Below are 27,342 nucleotides of genomic sequence, written 5' to 3'. Positions count from 1 at the left end.
TATGCGGTGATTTTGTAATGACGTTATGCCATTCGTAGATTATTCAATATGCATAATACGAGTATTAATATGAAACAGGCTATGGAGTACTCTTCAGCATGTTGCGCGTGGTAAGGGGTGGACCATTTGATATCCTGGGCTTGGAAGATTTCGGGAAATAAAGATGCCAAATGGATTTGCTTGATAAAAAAATCCGGATATGAGAGGGTGATGGAAAAAAAAGATGGACCACTGCTGCTAGAAAAAAATGTCTTGGCAGGGAAATGATGCACAGGTTCGAGTATACTGTTCAACTTGCTCGTACCTCTCCAACCAGGACACTTGTCAAATCATGACAAACAGTTTCAAACACATGTCAGGGACCAGTCAGTTTCGTTAGCCTGTGGTACATATATATATTTGTTCTTGTCTCTGTTTCTTTCATAAATGGTTTAAATATTACTTCATGTAAGGGTTCAGACATAACTATACATGAAATTATACATATAATACATGTATTACCTAGCTACAACACTAGTTACAGAACATGCCATGTAAGTGTTTGGCTGTTTCACAATCAGTGCTTCACTTATCTTACACTTTGGGGCAAAAGTGAACTTGAAGGTTTTGTAATGGTAACCTTCATACTATTGGATAGTTTATAAAAGAACTTAATCTAAATTGTTCTAGTCTCTTCAGTATGAATTTGTCAAAAGGGATGATATACTTCCTATTTCAGACACTACATGTATCGACACCACAACTCAAATTCAAGTTTCTATTGTACACTAGGTATGACTTCCTAAAGTGCTCTAACACATCAGTAACTTTACTATACATGCAATATCAATGCCCCTATACCAATGTTACAGGCCTACTTTTATAACATCGAAAAGTTATATCTACTTTAGCTTTTCGATGCTTGGAAATATATATCTCAGAGGCTATGAATAACCTAAAAATTGCCTAAAAAGAAACAAAAAACTGCAGATCTGGTGGGGGGGGGGACCCCTTGGACTCCATCACCCTAGAGGCCACTCATTCGTTAAACCAACAATAAGATTCACCAAAATTGGTAAAAAAAACTTGAAAAGCTTCTAGGGGAGACCCCCTATGACCCCCCATAAGAGGTAGACATGTTCCAGTCTCAAATCAAAGTTCTTTCCTCCAACTCTTACTGTCAAGATGCTATGAAACTTTATTTCAAAAATGTTTCAACCTCACGTAGTTGCTTTTTACATGTTAGAGCTGCCTTGTAAAATTTGTAAATTGTTGTCCGAAAGTGTCTGTGAATAGCCTGAACGTTGCCTTTAGAAGTAAAAATCCTCCCGGGCTTCCTGGAAACCCCCCCCCCCCATTCACACACACACACACACACAAGAGATGGACATATCCCAGTCTCAAAGCTCTTCCCTCTACACCTTACTGTCAGATGCTATGAAACTTTATTCACGGGGGTCAGTGACTTTTTGTCAGCCCAATGGAAAAAAACACTGACACCCCCCCCCCCCATCTGGAGACATTGACCGGTCTATCTGAATGTTTGAGCTCATCAATCAAGTTTCCGATTTGTATTATCAGTGTGTCACCATACCATGGCATAAAAACTGTCAACGATGATTATTTGATTCAAAATCAAACATGTATGAAATATGTAGTTTTCTAAATATAATCTGTGTGTGATAGAACAGCATCTTTTTACTCTCTGTATTACCGTGTGCCAAAACCAAACAGAAAATTGTGGCAACAAATGTAGGTGTTCAACATTGATGTAAAAAAAAATCCGGATATCTCAAAGAAGCAAAGAAAAAAAAGTTGCCAGCATAGGCGGAGAAAAAAAATAATTCTCAGGCAAGCAGGTGGGAAAAAAATAATGACTCTCCACAAATCTTCCAAGCCCCCCAGGATATCGAATGGTCTACCCCTTATGCATATTGAATAATCTACGAATGGCATAACGGCATGACAAAATCGCCGCACATCATGTCATCATCTTGCATCGCAGTATTGCATGTAGTCATCTCATGTAGTCATATCGCATGTAGTCATCTCATGTAGTCATTTCGCATGCAGTCATATCGCATGTAGTCACATCGCATGTAGTCACCTCATGTAGTCTAGTCCTGCTTGCAAACGGAGGAATTCGGGACTCGATTCTGACAATTGTCCCTCCCCCTCCGTCCTGCGAAGAGCCAGCCGTGAAATACGGACTTACAAAAAATGCCGGTAACTAAGGAATAAAATCGCCCAGTGGTCAAATATTAGCAATAAATCTATTATTTAGTCGGTTTACCTCATTTTGACTGCAAAAGTCCTATAGCAGATGACCAAAACTATCAAAATCGGAACTTTTCAAATTCTATCGTAAATTTAATCACTTCTCCTTACGTACGTCGGCGCAAGTGTCTCTGGGTAATTATTCATTCACTCGATGATATCAAATGTGGCGGTGTTACGAGGGTTACTTGAATGTTGCAGTTCGCACTTGAAAAGGTCCGATTTCGACGTTTTTTGTGATCTGAGCAGGGAATACTACCGTCAGAGGAATCGAAATGGCGTAGATATTCGATCGGTTGCAAATATTTGATCGGTCGGTAGGTAATTCTTTTGCAATTGGCGCGGGTACATTTTGCTGGCGGTGTAGTAATAGGCAAACTCTATTGCTCTTTGCATGACGGTGTTTAGAGTCAAGTCAGTAATACAGACTCGTGCACCGTCATGGAAGCAGGACTACATGTAGTCATATTGCTTGAGTCACCTCATGTAGTCATATCGCATATAGTCATCTCATGTAGTCATATCGCATGTAGTCACCTCATGTAGTCATATTGCACGTAGTCACCTCATGTAGTCATATCGCATGTAGTCATCTCATGTAGTCATATCGCATATAGTCATTGCAGTATTGCATATAGTCATTGTAGTATTGCATATAGTCATTGCAGTATTGTATTTTTGAATATTGGCAGGCATTCTACGCCATACACATACCATACGTAATGAAAACGTGTTTTTTTTTGACACATTGAACAAAACAATTGAAAACTGAGAAACACATTTAATCAAAGGTTGCGTTTTAAATCAATCTACTTACCTTCCGACTAAAGTTTTTGCTGAAATCTGCAGCAAACGTCAAACAATTCGAATATATTTACGTACGATACTTGTTCCGCCATCGTGGTAATGCGCGTACGGCATGCGCAGTCCCACACTACGACAGTCGTCATAGAGGGCGCATCAAACTCCCCAGCTAAATTTAAATCAACCAAAATCGGCGAATTATTGTGAACGTGTTTACTGCGTATGTACGGTATGCCCTTTGCTAGTTCCGATTCCAGTGCGTCCAAATAAATAAATATGAATGAGTGGATTTACATAGTTCTATTGATAAATTCAACTGATGCCCTAGCCCACACGACAACCGATACAAGTATTCCCCTGTTGATTTTGCCCAAGTTGTGTTCATCCCGATATTCAGCCACCTTCCCGCCTTTTGACTCAGATGATTGTGGAATGACAGCATGTATTCTATAACATAAGTGTCATGACATCAAATACTGCATTCTATATCACCTACATACCGTTGCATCCCATGCCACCGATGCCTCCATTTGTATACTTTCAGCAGTTCTGTCGAAATCACTTCAACAGTATGACCAACAACCATGAAATGATTCAGCTTCACAGACAGTCCAAACGATATGTTATCATAGAGAAATACATGTTAGTATGTTTGTAGAGAATCGCGTTTTGTCGTTACACATGCGTAGTAGTATAATTGTGACTAAGGCCATAGTTTGGATTAGGCAGGGAATCTGCTTTTTATGAATTAATGTTCCTGGGCTATTGTACAACAACCAAGTATTCCAGACAAAATACAACCACTGTTTAGTCACTAATGATGTGAGCAATAAAGTAAGCCTATGTATATTGTGCAAAATCAAAGGTATTAAGATATCTCAAACATATATGACTACCATTCAGTCTATAATGATCACATAATGTATATGTTGTATAGATGGTAGTTAATGCCAACGTATAGGACTGCCATTTCATTGATATGCATATGACTCAAGTAAAAGGTGGAATGTGATTCCAAGTCCAGATTGTTAATCACTCAAACTCAAAGTCAAGACCACTGCCTTCCATCCGTTTTTTGTAATTCTCATCAAAATAATCTCATTTTGAGCCACTGTGAAATGATACTTCCATCATCTACTTTCCCCGAGATATAATACTATACAATACAATATAATGTAATGAAATAAAATACCAATACAATGCAATACAATGCAATACAATACGATACGATACGATACGATACGATATGATACAATACCATACCATACCATACCATACCATACCATACCATACCATACAATACAATACAATACAAAACAATACAATTACCCTTTCCCCATGTCTAGAGAAAGTTTACATTGATGGCACAATTTTAATGAAAATGCACGTGCATGAAACTTTCAAGCCTAAATGGCGATTTTACATTCACTTTAAGACAACGACATAAATACGAAACTAGATGTTTTTATTTAATGGAAGTACATTTTGATAAAACATTCTCTTAAGTTTGGGCATGGCCCGTTACTGTATTGATACAAATGTTATTAGTAAACAATCAACCTAAAATAGAATACGTGTGGGAAACAACTACTTCAATAGTCGTGTGTGATTAGTCTACCATTTATAATACCATCGACTATTTGATCGATCTGCTACAAAACATTGCATCAGGAAATATAGTGAAACAACGTCTTTTTGATTTCCTGCAAGGTATATACCTCATGTAAAATGTAATGTTCAAAGTGTTTGGATATAAATACAGTAACGCTATAAGCTTGTTCTCTAAGTAAATTCACTAATATAAATGTTTTTGTAAAATAGTATGTGATTTAGAAAAAGACCTTCCTCTGATTTAGTTATTTATGTGCCACATACCTTTATAACAACTTGTAATTTTACTATTCCATACGAAATGTTGAGTAATTAAAGGCTATTTTGGCTGTCGTGGTAACATCTACCAGCAGCGCTAGTACCATTCCAATAATATTACACGCTGAAAACTCTCATGATTTTTTAACACTGCTCTTACTCACTATAAACAACTTACATTATAATAATTACATAAATAACATGCTAAAAACACGCGATTTATGCAAATCAGATAATTCATATGCTAGAAACAACATTTACACATACTGATAACAACTTTTAACATAGATTATGCATATTAAATAGTTGGCACTCTAAGAAGTCATTATATATGTTGATGCAAATCGCTTAAAGGCATGTACATCACAAAAATCAGGTATATCACCAAATCAGATACCTCACCAAATCATGCACATCACCAAATCATATATATATACACATGGATGTATAAAATAACGCAAATATTGCAAATTATATAATATACATCAGAATTGATAGCCTATTTAATTACAGACTGTGACTTCCACAAATGTCATTTTTTCAGCTTGTTATAGAATTGTATATTAACTGGGTAATGCGATTTGAAACCATCCCATAAAATGACTGGTCCCAGTGTTCACAGACTGTGCGATGAAAGTGACAGTACTTGCAAACAAAGGTTGCTTATTGTACTACTTTCCTAAACAAACTATAACCCATATTCAACTACTACTGTGTAAGTGCTAAGCAAGAAAGCCATAGATTCTGACACGGGAATCTGGATTGCACGACTATTTTCCCGTGGTAGACGTTCTTAGTGGGGCTGGTGGGGGAGGGGGTCGCTCCATACAAAATTCCTTGTCATGAATTACTCAAAATCAAAGTCAAGACCACTGCCTTCCATCCACTTTTTGTAATTCTCGTCAAAATACTCATTTTGAGCCACTGTGAAATGATCCTTCCAGCCTCCAACTTTTCCTAATGAGTAGAATAGAATAGAATTTAAAAAAATAGAATAGAATGAATAAAGTAGATCATATCAGAACAGAACAGAACAGAACAAAGCAGAATATGATAGAATATAATAGAATAGAAGAGAATAGAATAGAACGGAGAACAGAACAGAAAACTGATATAAGATATGATAAATAATATATGATATTTATAAAAATATAATCCCCTGATATTTCGAATGAGTAGGGCGTTATCAAGGCCAAGTGATTACCCTCATGTTGGCCTTCTCCCGCCACGCCGATAGGTTAGGTGGGATACCGACATAGGTAATTTACGAGTCCGCACGAGTGAAAAATACTGGGGGATAATTTATTCATTATATTCACAGACCCACTAATTTTAATATATTAATAAAAGATTTTAATCTACAATATGTTCAAAATTAGGCCTAAAAAGATAATTGTTTGGTTCCGGATCCCCGACTCCATCCAGCTTTTCACTGCCGACCCTAAACTTTTGTATTCGAGAAAAAAATAATAGAATCACAAAAATTGTGTGAAGTCTCACGAGAAATAATTGATGCAGAAACTGTGATGGCTGAAATTCTGATAGGAAGAAATAAACAACACAAAGACAATTTGGGGAAATGGTGGAACGCATGAACTAGACACTCACACAGAAGCAAATATATAATTAAAAAAAATTAAAAATCTACTTACCCCACCTGAGCGTAATATGAACCACAACATTTTTTTATTAGGGCTTAGGATGACCGCACACCGCATTATTGCATCATGCAGCAGTTAAGAACGGACTTAAACACAAACCATTTACTTACCTTTTCTAATGAGAACAGACTCTCCGGGTTTCGTCTTTACGTTAAAACACCTGCCAACAAATTCATGATCGGGTGGAGGATTCTGTTTCATCGTCTCAAACGTAGTAAGATGAACTATCTTATCAACCAATTCGGGTGATGGATTTTTACCAATAAACTCAGCAATCTTTTGGATTGAAGCTCGTAAATCCTGGAATGATGACAAACAAACCTCAAGTCTCAATGTCAAAAAGCTTGTCATAGGTCGAAAAAACACGTTTCAGACTATTTGATGATAGAATGCAAAACACATCCCATAAATTTTAACTGAAAGTATTCTTGAAGATTAGTTTTAAATTGCTGGAACAAGAAAATTCATCTAAATTAAGGTTGTCGTATGGTCTAGGACGTCAGGTGAATTTACTAATAAAACTATGTCACTCCATTCGTACATAATTATTTATTTGGACGCACGGGAGTCAGAACTATTAAAGGGCATACATAAAGCATTGATAAGAGATATCAACAAGTACTACACTTATGCAACACTTTACTCAAGTTTTTATGCCATAGCTTTACACCAGGATTTATGTTCTTGTGAGCTAAACGTGACCAACTTGACGAACTAAACAAATGAGCGCATGACCTTGCGAAAAATGAGATGTCTCTCGTTTGAAGTGAAGTTGTTTTCTGATTTGTAAAACACACTTCCATGCGATAATTATGTAATTGGACGTTGTTTACTTCAATGCTTTGACAATTGGACTGTTTTATCTGGTATGTTGTTGTTTGCTAGAGTTGTGAAGTTGTTATCTGAATTTCAGAATTGGAGTTGTTATTTTTGAAACTAAGTCCACAAGATAAACAAATATATTTTCGCTACTTTGTACCAATCAGTTTGTGGAAATTTGAGAGTGAATTTGTGGGAATGTGAATTCTGAATTTAAGATTCTTGAGTTAAACAATATCTACAATATCCCTTCCAAGGATTCATATCTGACTTTCTTGTTACAATACAATGTAATATTAACATTCATTACCCGCTTCATGTCTTCATATTTCATGAAGAGAACCTTGGCTTCATTTCTTCTCTTCCACCATGAAAGTACATGTGCATGCCATAATCCACGATCCACTCCAGGGCAGGAAAACAAAACACAAACAGTCTGACTAAAGCATTTTGTTTAATTATAATATATCAGGTTATTAACACATAACATGGTGAGTTTGACATGAGCGATACGTTGCGCGCGCGTGCGTGTGTATGTATGTGTGGGTGTGTGCGCGCGCGTGCATGTGTTTGTTTGTTTGTTTGTGTGTGTGTGTGTCTGTCTGTCTGTGTGTATGTATGTATGTATGTATGTATGTATGTATGTATGTGTGTGTGTGTGTGTGTGTGTGTGTGTGTGCGTGCGCGCGTGCGTGCGCATAGTACGAAATGAATGTAGACATGCAGGTAGGCAGAACACATTACCGGTAGTATTAGATACTATGCTAGAAATTTCCAGACTATGCTAGAAATTTTACGACTAGAATGTTATCTTCTTTCTTCTACCATGACAGTTAATGTGAATGGAGTGCATTTGTACCTTTGCTATGTACATGCATGCCAGTGGGTTTTTGCTGTAACGTAGTTGCTTATGTCAATATTTTAGAACCTTTTACATACATGGTAATGTTCCAGATACAAAATCTTGAAAAGTTCGTTCAAATATTTGACTGTTCTCCGCAACAGAGCCACTCTGTTCCGCTACAAGAGCCATGTAATAAAATGATACAAGTACGTCCTTTGGGTTTCGTGCAAGGTATATCACCTAGGAAAGAAGAGAAGGAAACAGGCTGAGCGTGTTGTGTTTCCAGTAAATTTGTGAATAACATCTCTTGACTGATTATGTCTGGCCATGCATTCTCATGTTGAAGTATGTTTAAGGGGAACATTACTCTAGGAAATACACTTTGAAACACTAGTTTATGGGTTCTGGATAGTCATTTCATTTTACATCATTTATAATTAGTTGCGATTTCAGAGAAATATCAAGACGACCGTGTGAATTATAAAGTACCTAGGGCCACACTGCATGACAGGTTTCAGGAGAAATTATTATATTTTATATTTATATTTATTTTTATTTTTGTTCCTCGGATAACCAACTTATAAGCTCCTTTGGTTCAGTGTTAGTGCAGGGGGAAACCGGAGTTCCCGGTGAAAAATTGCGTTGTACGGTAGAGTCAAACTAAACGACACTGTTCTTACAGCGTGATAAATTTTATTATATCCAGCCGACGCCTGGCGGATTCGAACCCAGGCTGCGGACGTTAGAGGCGTACAAGATGACCATTCAGCCACCGACAACCCATGGATAAACTAAATCCATGGGTTAAATTAATCTCAACGTTCAGACCTGTCATGTATGTATTTATAACAGAATAATGGAAACAGCTATAACTAGTTATTGATGTACTACATAGTCATTCTTTGACTGAAATGTGTGTGTTTTAGAATATATAACTAATCAATTTGATTGATTGATTGGTTTTTCATTAAGACACTTAGTGATGCATCTTAATTCATACTTAATATCGGTTTCTGTTTCTGTATAAGCTTATAATCTTCAACGAGTTAAAATGTATCGGAAACGTGTATTCATCATAATTTGATACATTTTAGGGCAATGATCTCATGTTTCCAGTTTTCCCTACAACACACAGAAAGAGCTATGTACTTCTCTGAGATTTGGTACACCCATTAGATAGATTCAGTCTACGTGCATGCGTATGGTGAAATTATTTTATCATACCTCTAAGAAAAATGATGTGATTTACCTTTGCATTGGACAGAGTAGGCAACCAATCAAATGGGACGTGCGTCATAAGGAATCTAGGTGATGTCATAGTCTTAAGATCAACACATATGTCAGGATGACCCACTTCCCTAGGCTTCAAAACCATTGGGTGGTCACCTTTCTCTCCAATGATATACTCTAAGTGACCTCCTCTCGTTTCCTCGGGTATTGAATCGCCTACATTTCCGTTATTCAGTAGCAGTTTCATTATATGCTTAATCCAATGTGTCCCTATATCAATGAATAATAATTTGATAATTAATGACGACAATCTTGAAAAGATAATTTGATAATTGGTGCCAATTATTATGATAATAACTATATCGTCACATATAAATGCAACCCCCCCCCCCGGGAAATGCAATGGTAGACATTAATTGAAAACAGTGACATGATATGATCTACAGTAAATATATGGTAAAATAATATATATTTTATATATATATATATATATATATATATATATATATATATATATATATATATATATATATATATATATATATATATATATATATATATATATATATATAGTTTTGGTTTTGCCACTGCGGTATAGAGCACTGTCTTAGCAGATTGATACTCACCGAGTTATATATATATATATATATAACTCGGTGAGTATCAATCTGCTATAAGACAGTGCTCTATACCGCAGTGGCAGAGCGTAATATATATATATATATATATATATATATATATATATATATATATACATACACACACACACACACACACACACATATATATATATATATATATATATATATATATATATATATATATATATATATATATATATATATATATATATTACATAATTGTTTTACTTATGATTGAAAATACAATCAAGTAACGCTTAACACAATTCTTTTTAACTAATTCTTTGGAAAATCAAAATCTTACAAGTAAGGTCATGAAGTTCAAATTTTAAAGTAACTTTTCCCACAGTTGCTTGTTAGTAAATCTTTACTCTCGGGGGGGGGGGGGGGTTAGGCACTCGAATGGAGTGTCCCTGCCTTAAATTGTTTGAGGTATGCTGTAACTTATTGGTTCCATGGTGGCTTACAGCAAATATGGCTGCTTTTCTGTAAAAAGTTATATGAACACAAAAAGTAATCAATCTTATATTTCTCACCTTCTATTTGACTAATGTAAAAGAAATTGGCAGCAAACGTATGCTCCTGTAATAAATGAATACTCCTGTGACAAATGAATGCTCCTGTGACAAATGAATACTCCTGTGACAAATGAATACTCCTGTGACAAATGAATACGCCTGTGACAAATGAATACGCCTTTGACAAATGAATACTCCTGTGACAAATGAATACGCCTTTGACAAATGAATACTCCTGTGACAAATGAATGCTACTGTTACAAATGAATGCTCCTTTGACAAATGAATACTCCTGTGACAAATGAATACTCCTGTGACAAATGAATGCTACTGTTACAAATGAATGCTCCTTTGACAAATGAATACTCCTGTGACAAATGAATGCTCCTGTGACAAATGAATACTCCTGTGACAAATTATGCTCCTTTGACAAATGAATACTCCTGTGACAAATGAATGCTCCTGCGACAAATGAATACTCCTGTGACAAATGAATGCTCCTGTGACAAATGAATACTCCTGTGACAAATGAATACTCCTGTGACAAATGAATACTCCTGTGACAAATGAATACTCCTGTGACAAATGAACTCCTGTGACAAATGAATATTCCTGTGACAAATGAATGCTACTGTTACAAATGAATATACTCCTGTGACAAACGAATACTCTGGTGACAAATGAATACTCCTGTGACAAATTATGCTCCTGTGACAAATGAATACTCATGTGACAAATAATACGCCTGTGACAAATGAATACTCCTGTGACAAATGAATATTCCTGTGACAAATGAATGCTCCTGTGGTAAATGAATGCTACTGTTACAAATGAATATACTCCTGTGACAAATGTATACACCTGTGACAAATGAATGGTCCTCTGACAAACGAATGCTCCTGTGACAAATGAATATTCCTGTGACAAATGAATGCTACTGTAACAAATTAATGCTCCTGTGACAAATGAATACTCCTGTGACAAATGAATGCTACTGTGTCAAATGAATGCTCCTCTGACAAATGAATGCTACTGTGACAAATGAATACTCCTGTGACAAATGAATGCTACTGTGTCAAATGAATGCTCCTCTGACAAATGAATGCTACTGTGACAAATGCATACTCCTGTGACAAATGAATGCTACTGTGTCAAATGAATGCTCCTGTGACAAGCAAGGAATGGTTTTATTTTGATAATTGACCTTAAGGTCAAGGTCAAAGATTCTCAATCATAAAGAAAACATGTACTTCATAATATGGAGATAGACACTTGCATGGAGTGTATATTTCAAATTTTGAGTTGTGTGTGGGAGGGAATATTGATTTTTAACTACAAGTATGGCCGCCATTCGCAGACCAAAGCGACATGCATATCCACTATGATATCTCAGCTATATGTCAGGTTTAAAAGAAATTGAATATTCCATGTCTGAAAAATGGCGTTTTACGGATGCACAGACGTGTAAACAGTGTAATAGTTTGAATCTGCCCTGTGCGGCACGAAAAACAAATTCACACATTAAATATGAATGAATATGCAATGCAAAGTATAGAGAAGGCCTAATTCACGCAGGCAAAGCATTACTAATTTGTCTCACATTGTGATTGTTACCTGATTTGGGGTATGTAACTACAATCAAATCATCATGTCGAATTTGTATCTTCTTTATTTTGTCTCTTGGCCAATTTACGACCAACATGTTGTGGTCTTCCATTAGACCAATCTCCAATATATTCTTCACGACAGTCACTACAACCAGATACACAAAGAGAAAGTTAATTTTATTTAGTCACAATGATATGCTTATTGGCGCAAATAAGTATCAACCAAGGCTTAACTTACGTTGCATGCCATTTAAATGCTGTTTTTGTCAATACCAATATTATATTCTTCCTTAAAATGTAATAAAAATGATAGCAAATTTAAATTATATAGATATGTGTTCAACTTAACCTTATTACATAGATTACATACTAAGAGAAACAAAAAGAGTGTGAAAGGTAGACAGACAGACAGACAAACAGACAGGCAGGCAGGCAGGCAGACATACATACATACATACATACATACATACATACATACAGACAGACAGACAGACAGACAGACAGACAGACAGAGAAACAAACTGCTTCTAAAAAGGGCCACATAAACAAGATTTAAGTCAGTTTCTCGACCCTTTCGTCAAAGGGTTTTTACCTATGACGCTTTTTTCACTATTATTAATTTACGAATATTCCCTGCCAGTTCATACTTTGGAAATCACATTTCGCATTCTAGCGAAACAGAGTATATTTTTCCGGAGATCATGCTAAATAACGGAATCTCTGATTTCCTCGTACTGTTAGTTGAAGATGCTTGTTTTCAAATCCGCTGAATTATAGTAGCAAAGTCAGCACGGGTTGTGTTTGTAATTAAACGGCGCCACCATTGGGTGTCTGTAAAGCGCCGCCCTATAAAATTGGGGCTAGTGGTTTTCCAACAATGGTTGTCGTTAGTCGGTGACCAAATATAGGTGACAACCCATTTAATGTTTACATGCAAATGCATAACTAATTTGCTTGTATCTTTTCTAGTAGACAAAGCTTCAATAGTTGGTCAAGTTACTTATTAATTCTCGAAGGTAACCGTACACTAAGTTTTGTGTTTCACTTAAACCTCCAGGTAGTTTTTATAGTCAGTATTTGTGGTGTTCCATGACCTATTTTTTTTTCTGCTGAATGTCTACAGTTTTTTGCCGACATTTTCCACTGAAATATTTGCAACTATTGCATTAAGATGCTTCATAGAGACATTCGAATATTACATCACTATCACGTTCAATGTCATTGGTGATATTTAAGAATACACTTACCTGATAAGTGTAATAGTATGTCTCTTCTCCTGCCCTATCTTAAGCTGACCTTTAGTCCCCAAATATAATGAATGCGAATGGTAACCAAGCTGACATCCAGAGAGTTAATAATTTACCCACGGTAAGTAGGGGTAGACTCTCTCACAGTCGTGGGAGCATTGCACCACTAAAAGGGCTGGTTTGTATGTATCGGTATCTACTGCATAATTGTACTGCGGTCCCTCATCGATTACACACAGCTAATAATTTGCTGACGTGTTATGTACTGCGCAATGACTCGGAGCATCGCAGTGACACGTCAACAAATGATTAGCCCTATGTAGTCGATGTGGGCACGCGAACGTCCCAAGTCGATGTGGTAGATATCGGTACAAACAGAACAGCTAATAGCGATATCGCTGCTCCCAAAGACTGGTGAAAGAGTCTAGTGGGGAGATAACCATAGCATGGTGGGTTTACTAGTGTTTGACTGGATTGATATGGTACGTAGGACATCTGTACCTGCAGTGTACACAACACTACTACTAATTTAGTATGATTCGATGACTATAGCTACATGCCAATTCATACACAAGATCGTGAAAAGTATCGACACATAAGTTTTGATCCCAGTTTGCTTTTTTATATAATGCTATGATTTAATCATGTCATTCATGTAACCATACTTATACTTATATTAAGCCAGAGTTGGCAGTCATGAATATCAGCGTATGGAGACAAATATGACAGTACAATTACTATTCAAATATCATTATATAAATGATCGTTTCAAATTTTGAAAATTTCCGATTTATATGTAGGACATATGTATACTGCGTTGTTCTGTTTACACACACACACACACACATACATACACACATACACACAGACACACACAGACAGACAGACAGACACATACACACGCGAACATCCCAAATGTTAATATATATAGGGATAAAATGTAATGTGTTTGTAGAAAACAAGAAGGCAAGATTTGAACCATGATTATGTCCCAGTCAATCCAGCTGTATAATTGGGAAACTGGTAGGATAGAGGTTGCAATGAATTGTATCTCCTCAGCTTGGGAGATTAGAACGTGCAAAGGGCTGTTGTAGTGATAGGTTTATGACTTGGATAATAACTGTAATACAAAGCACTTTGAGCAGAGCGTGGGAAGCGGTGTATTTATCACAGGTGCATGATTCCATGGGGGAGGGGGGGGGGGTGAAATGAATTATTGAAATGTGATAACAATATTCTAAAATGTCCATTTTTCTAGCCCCCAAATTTGACAAATTGTCATCAGTCAATTCCTTGCAATGTGTTTGCCTGTTGCATGTGCAGAGATAACATCAGCTAGGTGTGTATGTATAGAATTTAGTCAACTTTTCATTCTTGTGTGGCGAGTGAGGTACACTTTTAATTGCACTTTACAAATAAAATACGCACAATAAAAGAACAATTAGTTGTCGTGTCATGATATTCGAATGGTAGCTGACTTGGAATCTGCAAGTTGTCATTTAACAAGCCTTACCATGGATGTTTGTTTATTTATTTATTTGTTTGTTTGTTTGTTTGTTTGTTTGTTTGTTTGCCTTTCGTAAAGAGTTAGGTCAAAGTATGAAAGACAGTATAACATGACAGTCAAGGTAACTTTAAAGTATTGGTAAAAGACAGTTAAATACAATACATGACTGGGGTAGAATAATAAAGCCGATGAAAAAAGAGTGTTATTGAAATAACATAAATAACATAAATGCAAAAATGAATATCACCAAATCTACCACTGCAGAAAGTATAAATAGACAAAACAATATATATATATATATATATATATATATATATATATATATATATATATATATATATATATATATATATATATATATATATATATATATATTTGTATCAATCTGCTAAGACAGTGCTCTATACCGCAGTGGCAGAGCGCAATAGTTTTGTCATGAAAAAAAAAAAAAAAAAAATATATATATATATATATATATATATATATATTGTTATGATGATGCAATTTTCTCTGTGACCCCTCTGCGACCGGTTAATGTCTTAAGAGTCATGGAATTTTCCAATGAGGTTGCCTAATTACTTATTGCTTTGAAATTATAATTATTTTAATTTGCATGTCAATAGACACACTTACAGGGACAGGAATATTTTGTGTATTGGGTTTGCATGGTCTGGACAGTAATAGCCTGGCAGTCGCATGGACTTTTCTGTTGCAGCACAGCTAGTGAGTTTTGAGAAACCTGTACCTGGCTATAGGAAGTGACTGTTTTACTCAATACAGTTGGTATTCTGTGAACTTTGTGAATTATAAATCAGTTTGCTGTTCTACAAACTCGGCAGCCATTGTTAACCTGAAATAACCTGTGATGACCAGTACATCGGAAGGTTTCTGGGTGTGTGCAAATTGGAGTAAGTTGTAAGAGCTGTGCTGCATTTAGCTTTCTTTACTTCAAGTAAGACCTTGTGTACTAGGACTTTATTTTTACTTGTACCATCTTTAAACAGTATTAATTTCAAAAAGCTGGTTAATGTGTAGGAATTTCTTCATATGCTGTTTATATTATTACGTTAATCTCAAGTAAACTGTGTGTGTGTATTAGGTTCGCCTGTACGGTTATAACACTCAGCATTGTAAACTTTAACTATAATTTAGGTTTGGAATAAACCTGTTCTAAGTTTAAGTTGCCGATTGTATCGTCTTTTCTGAACATAACAATACATACATACATATATATATATATATATATATATATATATATATATATATATATATATATATATATATATATATATATATATATATAAATTACGCTCTGCCACTGCGGTATAGAGCACTGTCTTAGCAGATTGATACTCACCGAGTTATATATATATATATATATATATATATATATATATATATATATATATATATATATATATAAATGTGTGCATAATCGTATTGCAGAGTGCTTGGTGTTTGTCTTTCTTCCACATAAAAAAACGATACAACTGTTACATATATATGTGTATATGTTGATATTCCACTCATACTACCATGATTCAAAATAGTCCTGCGTAGTTGTCTTCAACAATCTGTGGATAGAAAATAAAAATGAATATATAATAAAAAATTTACAAGTGATGAACAGTCTTGAACCAGATAATAAAGTTAATGCCTTCCGTAAGGGCAAACGTTTAGATTGTTGTTTCTTCACACATTGTCAAAAAGAAATATTCTGCGCTACCAGATAAGATATTGTATATCCACTAGCAAAGTTACTACATCAATAAAACATAGCTTTTGAACTCCGACCGAAACATTGTACATAATTAGCCTCTCCTACAAAAATTGAGTTGGGCGTATTTTCAACTGTCCTTAACTTTCACTAGAGTCCCCCACTTTAGATACTGTGGAAGCGTAAACCTCTACTGACATCTCTTCTTTCGTGTCAGTAAATGAACTATTTATAGGAATACTAATTTTACCACGATTTGATGAAGCATACTTGATCCATAAATTTCGGCCCGGTTTTTCGCCCATAGCTTCCTTAATACGAACTGGAAAATTTACAAATTTCACATTTTAGATCTATCATTATGAATTTATGAATTCCTGAGACTCTAATGAAGCGTTTGATATATATATATATTGATTATATTCCGGTTGCGGTATCTCAAAACCAGATTTAAACTGAATGCCTTCCGTAAGGGTATAGTCTTACAATTTTATGAGTTATGCAATAAATTTAGATCTACATCTGTAATTTTTTCAAGTCCCAGTGAAAGTTAGTTGTCAAAACATTGTTCAAATGACAGGAAAGCTTGCCATCCTCAACTGCACTCGGCTTTCGTGATCCCCTACATACCCGGGATATGTACCCCAGGATATGTACACCCATTTCCACGGCAAATAATAAATGAAATTGAAACAATCATAACATTGTTATTACACATTAAACAGTTTACATACTTCATGGTATGCATCATAACAGTTGAAAAACTTTAATACAGTGTAGTGATAAGGTAATTATAATTGCCCTACTTCATCCCTCTGTAAAGTGTATAGTACGTATATTCTTGTTTTGATCAAGATTGACAGATGCACCATCTGCTCCAAATCGTATACATGCGTGGTGTGAAGTGAGCAGACGATCGTGACTGTATATTTTTGCAATAAAGCTTACAGAGGATGTGTATTTTCAGTGCTCACCTCCTTGGTTTGAAGTAATAATCTCCAGATTCAATAAAAATATCAATACAAACACTTGAAACCCCTGAAAACAGAGTCTTTGTCAGTGTAGAACAACAGTGTGTATCCGTACTGTAGCTTCCTGGTTTACCTTACATCGACGTACGTTGGTGACGCACTTTCGAAATGGAGCGCATGTGCGACTAGACGATTGATCGATTCATTATGCAAATTTCTCATTGATATTCGTGGGATTTTTACCAAACCCTAATCAGTTCTTGCCATTATTCAATGTAACAATTGTCCCAAATTTCGTTTGAATTGAGCCAGCCGCTTTGTAGAAAACGATGACACAGACGGACACACAAACAGACATTTCAGCCCCAATATATATCTTCCTTAAGAAAAAAGTACCCACACCTAATCCACTATTAATACCACAGGCAATAAACATGCTATATTATTTAAGTTATAGGCCTAGCTGATCTTTGAAAAGCTTCAACAATAGCAATCGAGTCTCTTTAAAACGATCTTATAGTGTGATTTAAGGGCTGTATTATGGAAATTATGAGTGTACCATCCATAGAAATGAACTTGGTAAGAGATGACTACGTTATTGTGCTACAGGTTTTATCTGTATCGAAAGCGGTACTATTGCCAACACACATATGTCATTGAACAACATCTGTGTAGGGTTGGTGTAGAATATTGGTCATTGTTTGATAACTGGTGTATAGTTATAAATAATCATGGACCTTTACTTTAAAATGTGTTAATAACAGAATAATAGCATTATATACTTATCTGTTACTCTATATTGGCATATGAAGGCCTTCGGCCAGTAGCAAGCTGCATTGTCCCATGCAAAATACTCGCTGCTCCTAAAATAAGATTTTTTTATTACATATTTTAATACTTGACAGAGAGACATGCATACATGCATACATACATACATACATACATACATACATACATACATACATATACGTACATACATACATACATACATACATACATACATACATACATACACACACACATACATACACGTAAATAATGTCCTGTTAAAAAGAGTAAATTGCCACTGACATATACTATAGCTTTCAGTTAATTAACTTTAGGGTTTACACCAATGCTTAAAATAGTTTTCTACTTACCATAGTTGCCCGCATCTATGAGAACCAGGAGCAGATGGTTGGTTGGTGGCCCAATTCTGATAATCACCTGGTTGTATACGTTTACCATTTACCCACTCGTAATTTGAAGGGTCAGCGAAATCATAAAGTCCATCCACGAATCGAAGTCCTAACCATATATTCCCGATAAAGTAGTAGTTCAACCGAATCCAGGACAACACGGCATCATCTGTCTCAGAATCCGGAATAATTAACAGCATACCACCACTATTTTGACAGCCTTCATGAGCAGTGTCCCAGAGTACTTGTACGGCATGCATTTCATATCGCCAACATTTATAGTCTAGAAAACTAGTAGAGACTTCACAAACATAAACAATATGACATGTTATTTCAGATATGATCCTGGAGTAAAAATTATCGTATTACATGTAATGTTATCATGTAAGGCTATCATTTTCAAAATATATTATATTCCTCGAGTAAACAATTTCTTACAGTAACTTTGAATGTCATTGTTCTATCAGGCAAATAAGTATGGTCCTTTATATTTTTATCATGACCGGCGACCGACCCTCAATTTCTTGCTTTCAACAAAGTATGTTTTTAATTGGCGTCTTCTACGACCGGGTCAGGTAAAAGTAAGATCACCGATGGTAAGATGGTGATAAAAAGTGTGTATCTATGCGAAAAGTGTCTGTTGGCACTGAAATTTGGATCTTTAATAATAATAAAATAAAGATAGTATAGTTTCCCTTTGACTGTGATTGTCATTTCTAAGGCATCAAGACTATTCAAAGTACAATTAAGAATTGAAAGCATAGCAAACATGTAAGCACATATACTTATTTTTTATTTAACGAACCGACTGACCCATCAATTCTAAGGTCATATGATGAGATGGAAAAGAGAGAAATCAACGTTGGAACTTACCATCTGTAGTGATGTCCCTACCGTTTATCGATGTAGGACGAACTGTAGTCTGAAGCCTTTGCCTGGAACTTCTCCTGACGACAAATGCGGTTGACACGGTGGACTCTAAAAACGGGACAGGTGATATTAGGGAGTAGTTATTATTTATGCCTTGAGCGCAATAAGAGGAATGAGGTGGGGTCAACATAAATTCTGAATACGTAGAGGCTAATGGAAAGAATAGGAAATGTACTATTTTGTGTGCAATCATCTACATATTTTACAAACAGGAACGAAACAAGAAAAGTGATTAATAAGTTACACACAAAATAATACTAAAATATTGAATTTGACTGTTGCTATGAGCGCGGTCTTGTTGCTAGGCATATTTGCATACACTTTTTGAATGTTCACTTGTCTATTAATCCCTGTTGTTATCTTTGTGAAGTACACCACCATTTGTCTGTTGCTATAGGCGTGGTCATGGTAGCTAGAGGTATTTGCATACATTTCTTGAATGTTTAATCACTTGCCTACCAGATGATGTTGTTACACTGGCATTTGGTTGTTGCTAAGAGCGTTTTGAAGAAAATCTGCAGAATGACACTTCTAGAAACATCTCACCAAGTTTCTCATTGAGCAAGTACTTTTTGAGATATAACTTTTTGACCCAAAATCACCTTTTAAACCAACTTTGCCTATCATTGATATCAATTTTCTTCATTTATACAACCCCAGATGCATCCCCATTACATTTCAGCCCAATTTGCTCAGTAGTTTAAGATCTAAACAGCCCAAAGAATGTTCTCGCCAAATTTCAGACCGATCTTCCAAGGAGTTGTTGACTTTTAAGTTTTTTGACCAAAAATAACATTGTTTGACCCAAATCACACACCGGTGGTAAGATCATCTTGATTTGAACAATTTTCCAACTAGACAAAGGTAATGTATCCGCCAAATATAATGGCAATTGGTCATGTGTTTTTTTTACTTTAAGTTGTTTACACACACACACACACACTTTGCCATGCCTATATCACTACTGAACATTATCAGGTCAGTTGTGCTAAAAAAGGGAAAACAGCACAAAGTGCACTTTTGAAAATACAGAAAATGTAGGACTGGTATAGATCGGCGTAAGAGTCTTCAGAGAAATATCTGTTTTGAATTTACATTTAAACAAAGAAGCAGTTAATATTGTGCAAGGTACATAACTTAGTTCTGTTATTTTGTACAGTGACAAGTTCATTTGTGGATGGTCTGAAGCTCTATTAGTTTTCTGACAATACATTATCTGCCACTGTGTCTGAGGTATGTAGAGGCAAAAACGACGAGTTAGGCCTAAGCTGAGCTGCCATAAGGTGATGTATTGAATAAACATCGTCAATTATAATTGCTTATTTGCATAATTAACGGACATTGGCAATTAGGGCCTATACCAAGAAAGACTGCACCAAAATTTTACGAAACTTTCTAAAGATATTGACTGAGCAAAGATATGATGGTATCGAGTCAATTAATTGCTAATTTGCATATTTGAAGAACTTTTACAATAAGGGATATATATATATATATATATATATATATATATATATATATATATATACACACACACACACACACACACACACACACACACACACACACACACATATATATATATATATATATATATATATATATATATATATATATATATATATATATATATATATATATATCTGAACGGGAACATTTTTGGTTCATCTCTGGCTGAACAGTTAGTGTGATATCTCGACTAATCAAATCTCTTGATTACCATCACTAATGTAAGGCCAGTTTATTGTAATACCATATACATGGGTTTCTATTGCAGGATTACTATCATGACTCATTCTACACTGTACACAGAGCATTTTCTAATATTTGGCGAGTTTCTCAACTTTTAAATGCTTTGTCGACAATTCATTCGTATCCAACCCATTACCACTCCACCTAACCCTAGGTTTGGAAGAAGTCATTTCAACCCCCCCACCACCACCACACACACCATAACTAATGATTACTCCCTAAACTTGACAGTAACTGAACACATTTTATTGACATACGCATGATGGACCACATAGACCTGATGGGAGATGGCGACGTTGTAGGTTCTGTAGGTGCAGTGACATCAGATGTAGTTACATCATCAATTACTTTCTTTTCATTTCCGGTCGTAGTCTTATTTTGTACAGCTTTGTCATGAGATGCACCAAATGAACCTACCGAAAAATGTATAACAGTAAGTTTCAACAGAGCATAACATACTGATGCGAGAAACTATAAAACTTATTTTAGAAAACACAATTATGATGGACGCAATGATGAAACGTAGGTAGCAGTGTCAGGTGCACTGTGGTTATTTGCAGAGGTGATAGCGGTGTACTCTGTGGTCATACTTTCGTGAGCGAAGTTAGCAAAAATGAATACAAACACATGTGTGACCTATCCAGATGTTCCCAATAAAGGAGCAGAGCTGCCTTATCAAAATCAACAAGGCAGCTTCTGTCTCGTAATCCGGAAAAGTAAACAGTACAGCATCGCTATTTTTACAACCTTCATCAACTGTTTCCCAGGTTAATTGCACGGAACGCGTTTCATATTGCCAACAAATATAGTCTAGAAAACGTATTAGAGACTTTACAAACAAAAAGATATATGTCATATTATTTCAGACCCGGTTCTGGAGTAAAAGGTCTATCAGTTTAACAAGTGCGTATCTAGAGGGAAATTATCACTTGTCACTAAATTTGGATCTATAATAAAAAAATATAAGGATGTCATATTTTCCTTTTGACTGTGATCGTCATTTCTAAGGCATCAAGAAGACTATTTTTCCATACAAGGTATTGATGACTGTTATTTTTCCATACAAGAAGACTATTTAAGGTTCGATTAACTTTAACCGACCGACCGACCGACATGCATGCATGAGAATTGACATAGTGACTTACCATCAGTACTGCTGTCTCTGCCTATTGAGAAAGTCATCGATTTAGTCTGAAACATCTTCGTGGAGCTGGTGCTAGTTTCGGTCGACATTGAGGACTCTAGAGTGATACAAAGAAGTATTTATTATTTATGCTGTAAGGTAAGAGGAGTGGGGTGGGGTCAACCATACATTCTACATACACAGGCTACTGGAAAAACAGGAAAGGCGATATTCGGTGTGCAATCACATACATATTTCTCAATCAGGAATATAACAGGAATGGTGATTGATAATTACTTCCATGTTTTAATACGATGAATACAAGAATACTGGAATATTGATGTTTAAGGTTCCTACCGTAGAGGTATGTTTTAGGTTAAGTTTGAGTTCAAGTGAACTGCAAAACGCTATGCTTTGTATCAGCCGTAGGAGTAAGATCAACTGATCAATTTAGGTTAGAAAACGAAATTGTTTTACTTAGCTAGGCCTCTTAAGCTTCAGTTGCAGTCTGGTTATTTGCAAGTGTTTGCGGTGTACTCTGCTGCCATACTTTCACGAGCAAAGTTAGAAAAAAATGTCTGAGAAATGCATGCAAATTGTTGCATGTGTGACCTCTCCAGATATTCCCAATTAGGAGTAGAGCTGCCTTATCCAAGTCAACAAGGCAACACTATTTTGACAAAAGACTATTAGGGACTTTATTAACAAAAAGCTATATAATTACCATGTAATTTCAGACCCGGTACTGGAATAAAAGATATGGAATTAATGTTATCATTTAAGGCTTCTAAATTTCAAAATATACTATTTTCCTCGAGTCAATAATCTCTTTCTTTGAGGGTTATTGTTATATGTCAGGCAAATAGGCACGGCCCTTTATACTTTTATCTTGACCCGACCGATCCTAATTTTCCTGCATTTAACAAAATATTTTTAATCAGCGTCCTCCACGACAAGTCTCGTCACTGATGATATGACAACAATACAACTTTGTATCTAGGCGAAAATTATCTGTTGTCACTGAAATTTGTAGCTTTAATAATAATAATAATAATAATAATAAAAATTAGAGAAAGCATAGTTCCCCTTTGCCTTTGATTGTCATTTCTATAGCATCGAGACTATTCAAATAACGATTAAGAATTGAAAGCATGGCCACAATGTAAGCACATAATTATTCTTTTATTTTACTGAGCCGGCGTACCCATCGATTCTCAGTTGCTATGATGAGATGGATCGACATGGTGACTTACCATCTGTAGCGATGTCCTTATCTATCGAGACTTTTGTCACTGTAGGACGAACTGAAGTCTGAAACGTCTGTGTGGAGCTGCAAGTGCGGCTGATGACAGATGCGGTTGACACAGTGGACTCTAGAGAAAGGACAGGTGGTATAAGGAAATATATATTACTTATGGCCTGAGCGAGAGAGAAATGGAGTGGGGTCAACCATAAATTCTGCATACGTAAAGGGCTAATGGGAAAAAACAACATCAACAAGAAAGGTAATATTTTGTGTGCAATCATATACATATTTTGCTATTAGGAAGATAACAAGAAAGGCAATTACTTATTAATATGATTAACACAAGAATATAATCTTTCATTTTGAACATTTATATTCTAATTCTAGACTGTAGAAGGATGTTTTAGTATAGTTTGAGTTCAATTAAACTGCACCACTCTATTCTTCGTATCAACCTTATAATTAGAGAGAGATCAACTAGTTCAAAGCAGGATAAACCAGATTTAAACTGTCAATGCCTTCTTTGAGGGCAAAGTCCTTTAGATTTTCGTTCATATACACACTAATTGTCAAAATGCAACAGAACATATGTGATTTATGTTTGAAGTATGTACCAAATCTAATTGAATTTGAGGCGTACAATTGTAAGATATAGCGAAATTCCTGAAAATAATCAATTATGCAAATGAGTCATTACAACTAAAAGTTACACCACAAAGCTTTTTAGGAGCTGTGCGGTTTGGTATGGTTGATGTATGTACCAAATCAAATTGAACTTGAAGCTTGCATATTTAAGATATCACCTAATTACTGAAAATCGTTTATTATGCAATTAAATCATTAAAACAAAGTTACATCAATGAGCTTTATGAGACATGTGCACCCTAGTATCGTGAAGGTATGTATACAATTATTAATATTGAACTTGAAGTTTGCACTATTCATATATAGATTATTTACTGAAAATCATTACTTATGCAAATGATTCACTAAAACTAGAAGCTAAATTATCAAACTGTACATGGCATATGTAATTTGTTATCGTCAATTTATGTACCATACTATGTTGAAATTGAAGTGTATATTCTTAAGATATAACCTATAATTAATTATGCAAATGAGTACATACAACCAAGTTACATCAACTTAAGCTTTATGAGACATATGCCCCCTGGTATCATGAATGTATGTACCAAAGTATACATAACTTGAAGCTTAAACTATTCATATATAGCCTATTTACTGAAATTCATTAATTATGCAAATGACTCATTAAAACTAAAAGCTACATCAACTAGCTTTTCAGGACAGATGCACTTTGTAATGTCTAAAGTATGTACCAGATGACATTGAATTTGAAGCATGAATTCTTAAGAAATAGTTTAATTACTGAAAATCATTAATTTTGCAAATGAGTCGTTAAAACTGCAAGCTATATTATCAAACTTTATACGACTTATGTACTTTGCTATCATCAATGTATGTACCAATTTGTATTGAATTCGAAGTTTGCGTTCTTAAGATATAATAGCCATTATCGTAAATCAGTAATTAAGTAAATAGCGTATTAAAATTCACGGCATGTTTACCAAAATAGGTTGGTGTAAATTAATGGCACCGATTGACTGAGAACGAAGGGTACGACAAGTAACCCGTCTTGTCAGCAGTTCACATAAATAAGATGGTGCAATTCCATTTATATTTTTAAAAGCAATACATGACATGTTGAATTCAATTCGCTGATGAAGAGGGAGCTAGTGTAAATCATGAAGAATTGGACGAACATATTTCTTCTTTCTGGTGACAAGTCGGACCGCAGACTTTTGAATGATTTATAGTTTGTGAATCTCATATGAGGGAAAACTACAAAGTAAACTATTAGGGTAGTCTAATGTAATGTAATCTAATCTAATCTAATCGAGATGTTATGAAGGCATGAACAAGTTTCTCAGTACAAGTTCAATCCAATATGTTGCGAATTCTTCCAATTTTCCAAAGCGCAAATTAAAGGAGGTAGCTTTGCAAACATTTACAACATGGCATGACATGACATGACATGGCATGACATGACATTACATGACATGACATCCAGAGGGGCTATATAAAAAACTGGACAGAATAGGACCAAGGACTGACCCCAGGGGGACATCACAATAAGAGACTGTGCCTTCGACACGAAAGAGCCAAAAACACGCAGATTGGGTACGCCCTCTCAAATATGAACTAAATAAATTAATTGAGAAAAAAAGGTGGGGGGGGGGGGGTGCAGCTGTCACACACATATGATCATGTCCTGTATATATACCATGAACATGAAACCAAGCTGATGAATCTCGTTGGAAATTCCAACTAGTTTGACTTTTGGCACTTTCACTTTTTACTCTGTCATTTAATAGCACTAATGATGTTCAAATGGGGTCACAGCATTAGAAGTCTTCCGAAGCAGGCTATGATAACATTTGAAGGTCCCCGCAACTGCCATCTGGAGTAAAATAAATCATACTTTCCTTTATTTTACCACAATTGCAATGAAATTTGGAGAAATCATAATATCAAAGCAGATACCAGCCATTTTATTTCCCCCTGAATTAAATATTAATGTAACATTTGCCATAATTTTAATCGAATTTAATTGCCTTGTATATAAATATAGAAATCCACTATCAATACCCCAGCATTTCAATTCGTGAAGTGGCCATGTGGATGGAAATGGATATAATGTATGTATAATACTTGGAAAACAAAAATATTTGCAACAGCATACACCAGGTTCTCGTTTGTAACCCAATGAATTATTATACCAAAATCAGATGTTTAAAAATGTTTTATTGTACGTAAGGACATGATTTGTAAACAAACTGGGTGATTAGAAGTAATTACGATGCTACGTCCTGTTTGCACACACATCTGTCGCCTCTCCATATATTTAAATGTTACAGTACGTTATATCTTTTGTGATTGCCTGTGATTACAAGTGATTTTTGTTGTTGTTAAGCCGTATGTTTGCATATCATTTCATCAGTGTACATTTCAACAAGAATGTTGACTACACAATATTATCAGAATATTTGATAGCAAAAGAAATAAGTTAATTCCTACATACCTTTTCCGAATTCCAAATATGATAGTGCTATACCCATTCCGATGGATAACAAGAAAAGTGGCACGAATAACCTGAGAACCAATCGGTGACGACGACGAAGATAGTTCTTGACTTCTACCTCTTTCATAATATCAAGTTAAGTTACCAACTAGATTGCCTACAATACACCAACGAAGTGAAAACTTCCACTGATTTATTTCTGCGAGTACGCTAACTGACACAGTCTTCGTGTCTTTGTATGACGTCATATGACGTCATGTCTACGTTTAATACATATCCTAGTGTTGAATATTTGACCTGGCACTATGAGTTCCCTTCA

The 27,342-nt window shown here is 35.4% G+C and overlaps 1 protein-coding gene across 1 annotated transcript; it reads right to left on the bottom strand.

The window, feature by feature from the left end:
* Positions 1–5,478: 5,478 nt before the first annotated feature.
* Positions 5,479–9,730, bottom strand: LOC144445361 (sulfotransferase 1C4-like). The gene is made up of 5 exons (XM_078134900.1): positions 9,503–9,730; positions 8,349–8,493; positions 7,720–7,814; positions 6,701–6,890; positions 5,479–5,886 (listed from the first exon to the last, which is right to left on the bottom strand). The coding sequence occupies exons 1-5, from the start codon at positions 9,728–9,730 to the stop codon at positions 5,777–5,779; spliced, it is 768 nt and encodes a 255-aa protein (XP_077991026.1). The 3' UTR covers positions 5,479–5,776.
* Positions 9,731–27,342: the final 17,612 nt, after the last annotated feature.

This window comes from Glandiceps talaboti, chromosome 14 (genome assembly GCF_964340395.1).
Source record: "Glandiceps talaboti chromosome 14, keGlaTala1.1, whole genome shotgun sequence".
NCBI classification, from domain to species: domain Eukaryota; kingdom Metazoa; phylum Hemichordata; class Enteropneusta; family Spengelidae; genus Glandiceps; species Glandiceps talaboti.
This window is presented reverse-complemented; position numbering and strand designations above follow the sequence as displayed.

What these genes read in the sequence shown, in the direction of transcription:
- LOC144445361 (XM_078134900.1), bottom strand. Translation starts at nt 9,730, where the DNA reads ATGAAACTGCTACTGAATAACGGAAATGTAGGCGATTCAATACCCGAG. An exon ending in TGTATCTGGAACATTACCAT is followed by an intron (nt 7,815 to 8,348) that starts GTATGTAAAAGG and finishes CCTGCCCTGGAG; the next exon opens with TGGATCGTGGATTATGGCAT. An exon ending in AATATGAAGACATGAAGCGG is followed by an intron (nt 6,891 to 7,719) that starts GTAATGAATGTT and finishes TCATCATTCCAG; the next exon opens with GATTTACGAGCTTCAATCCA.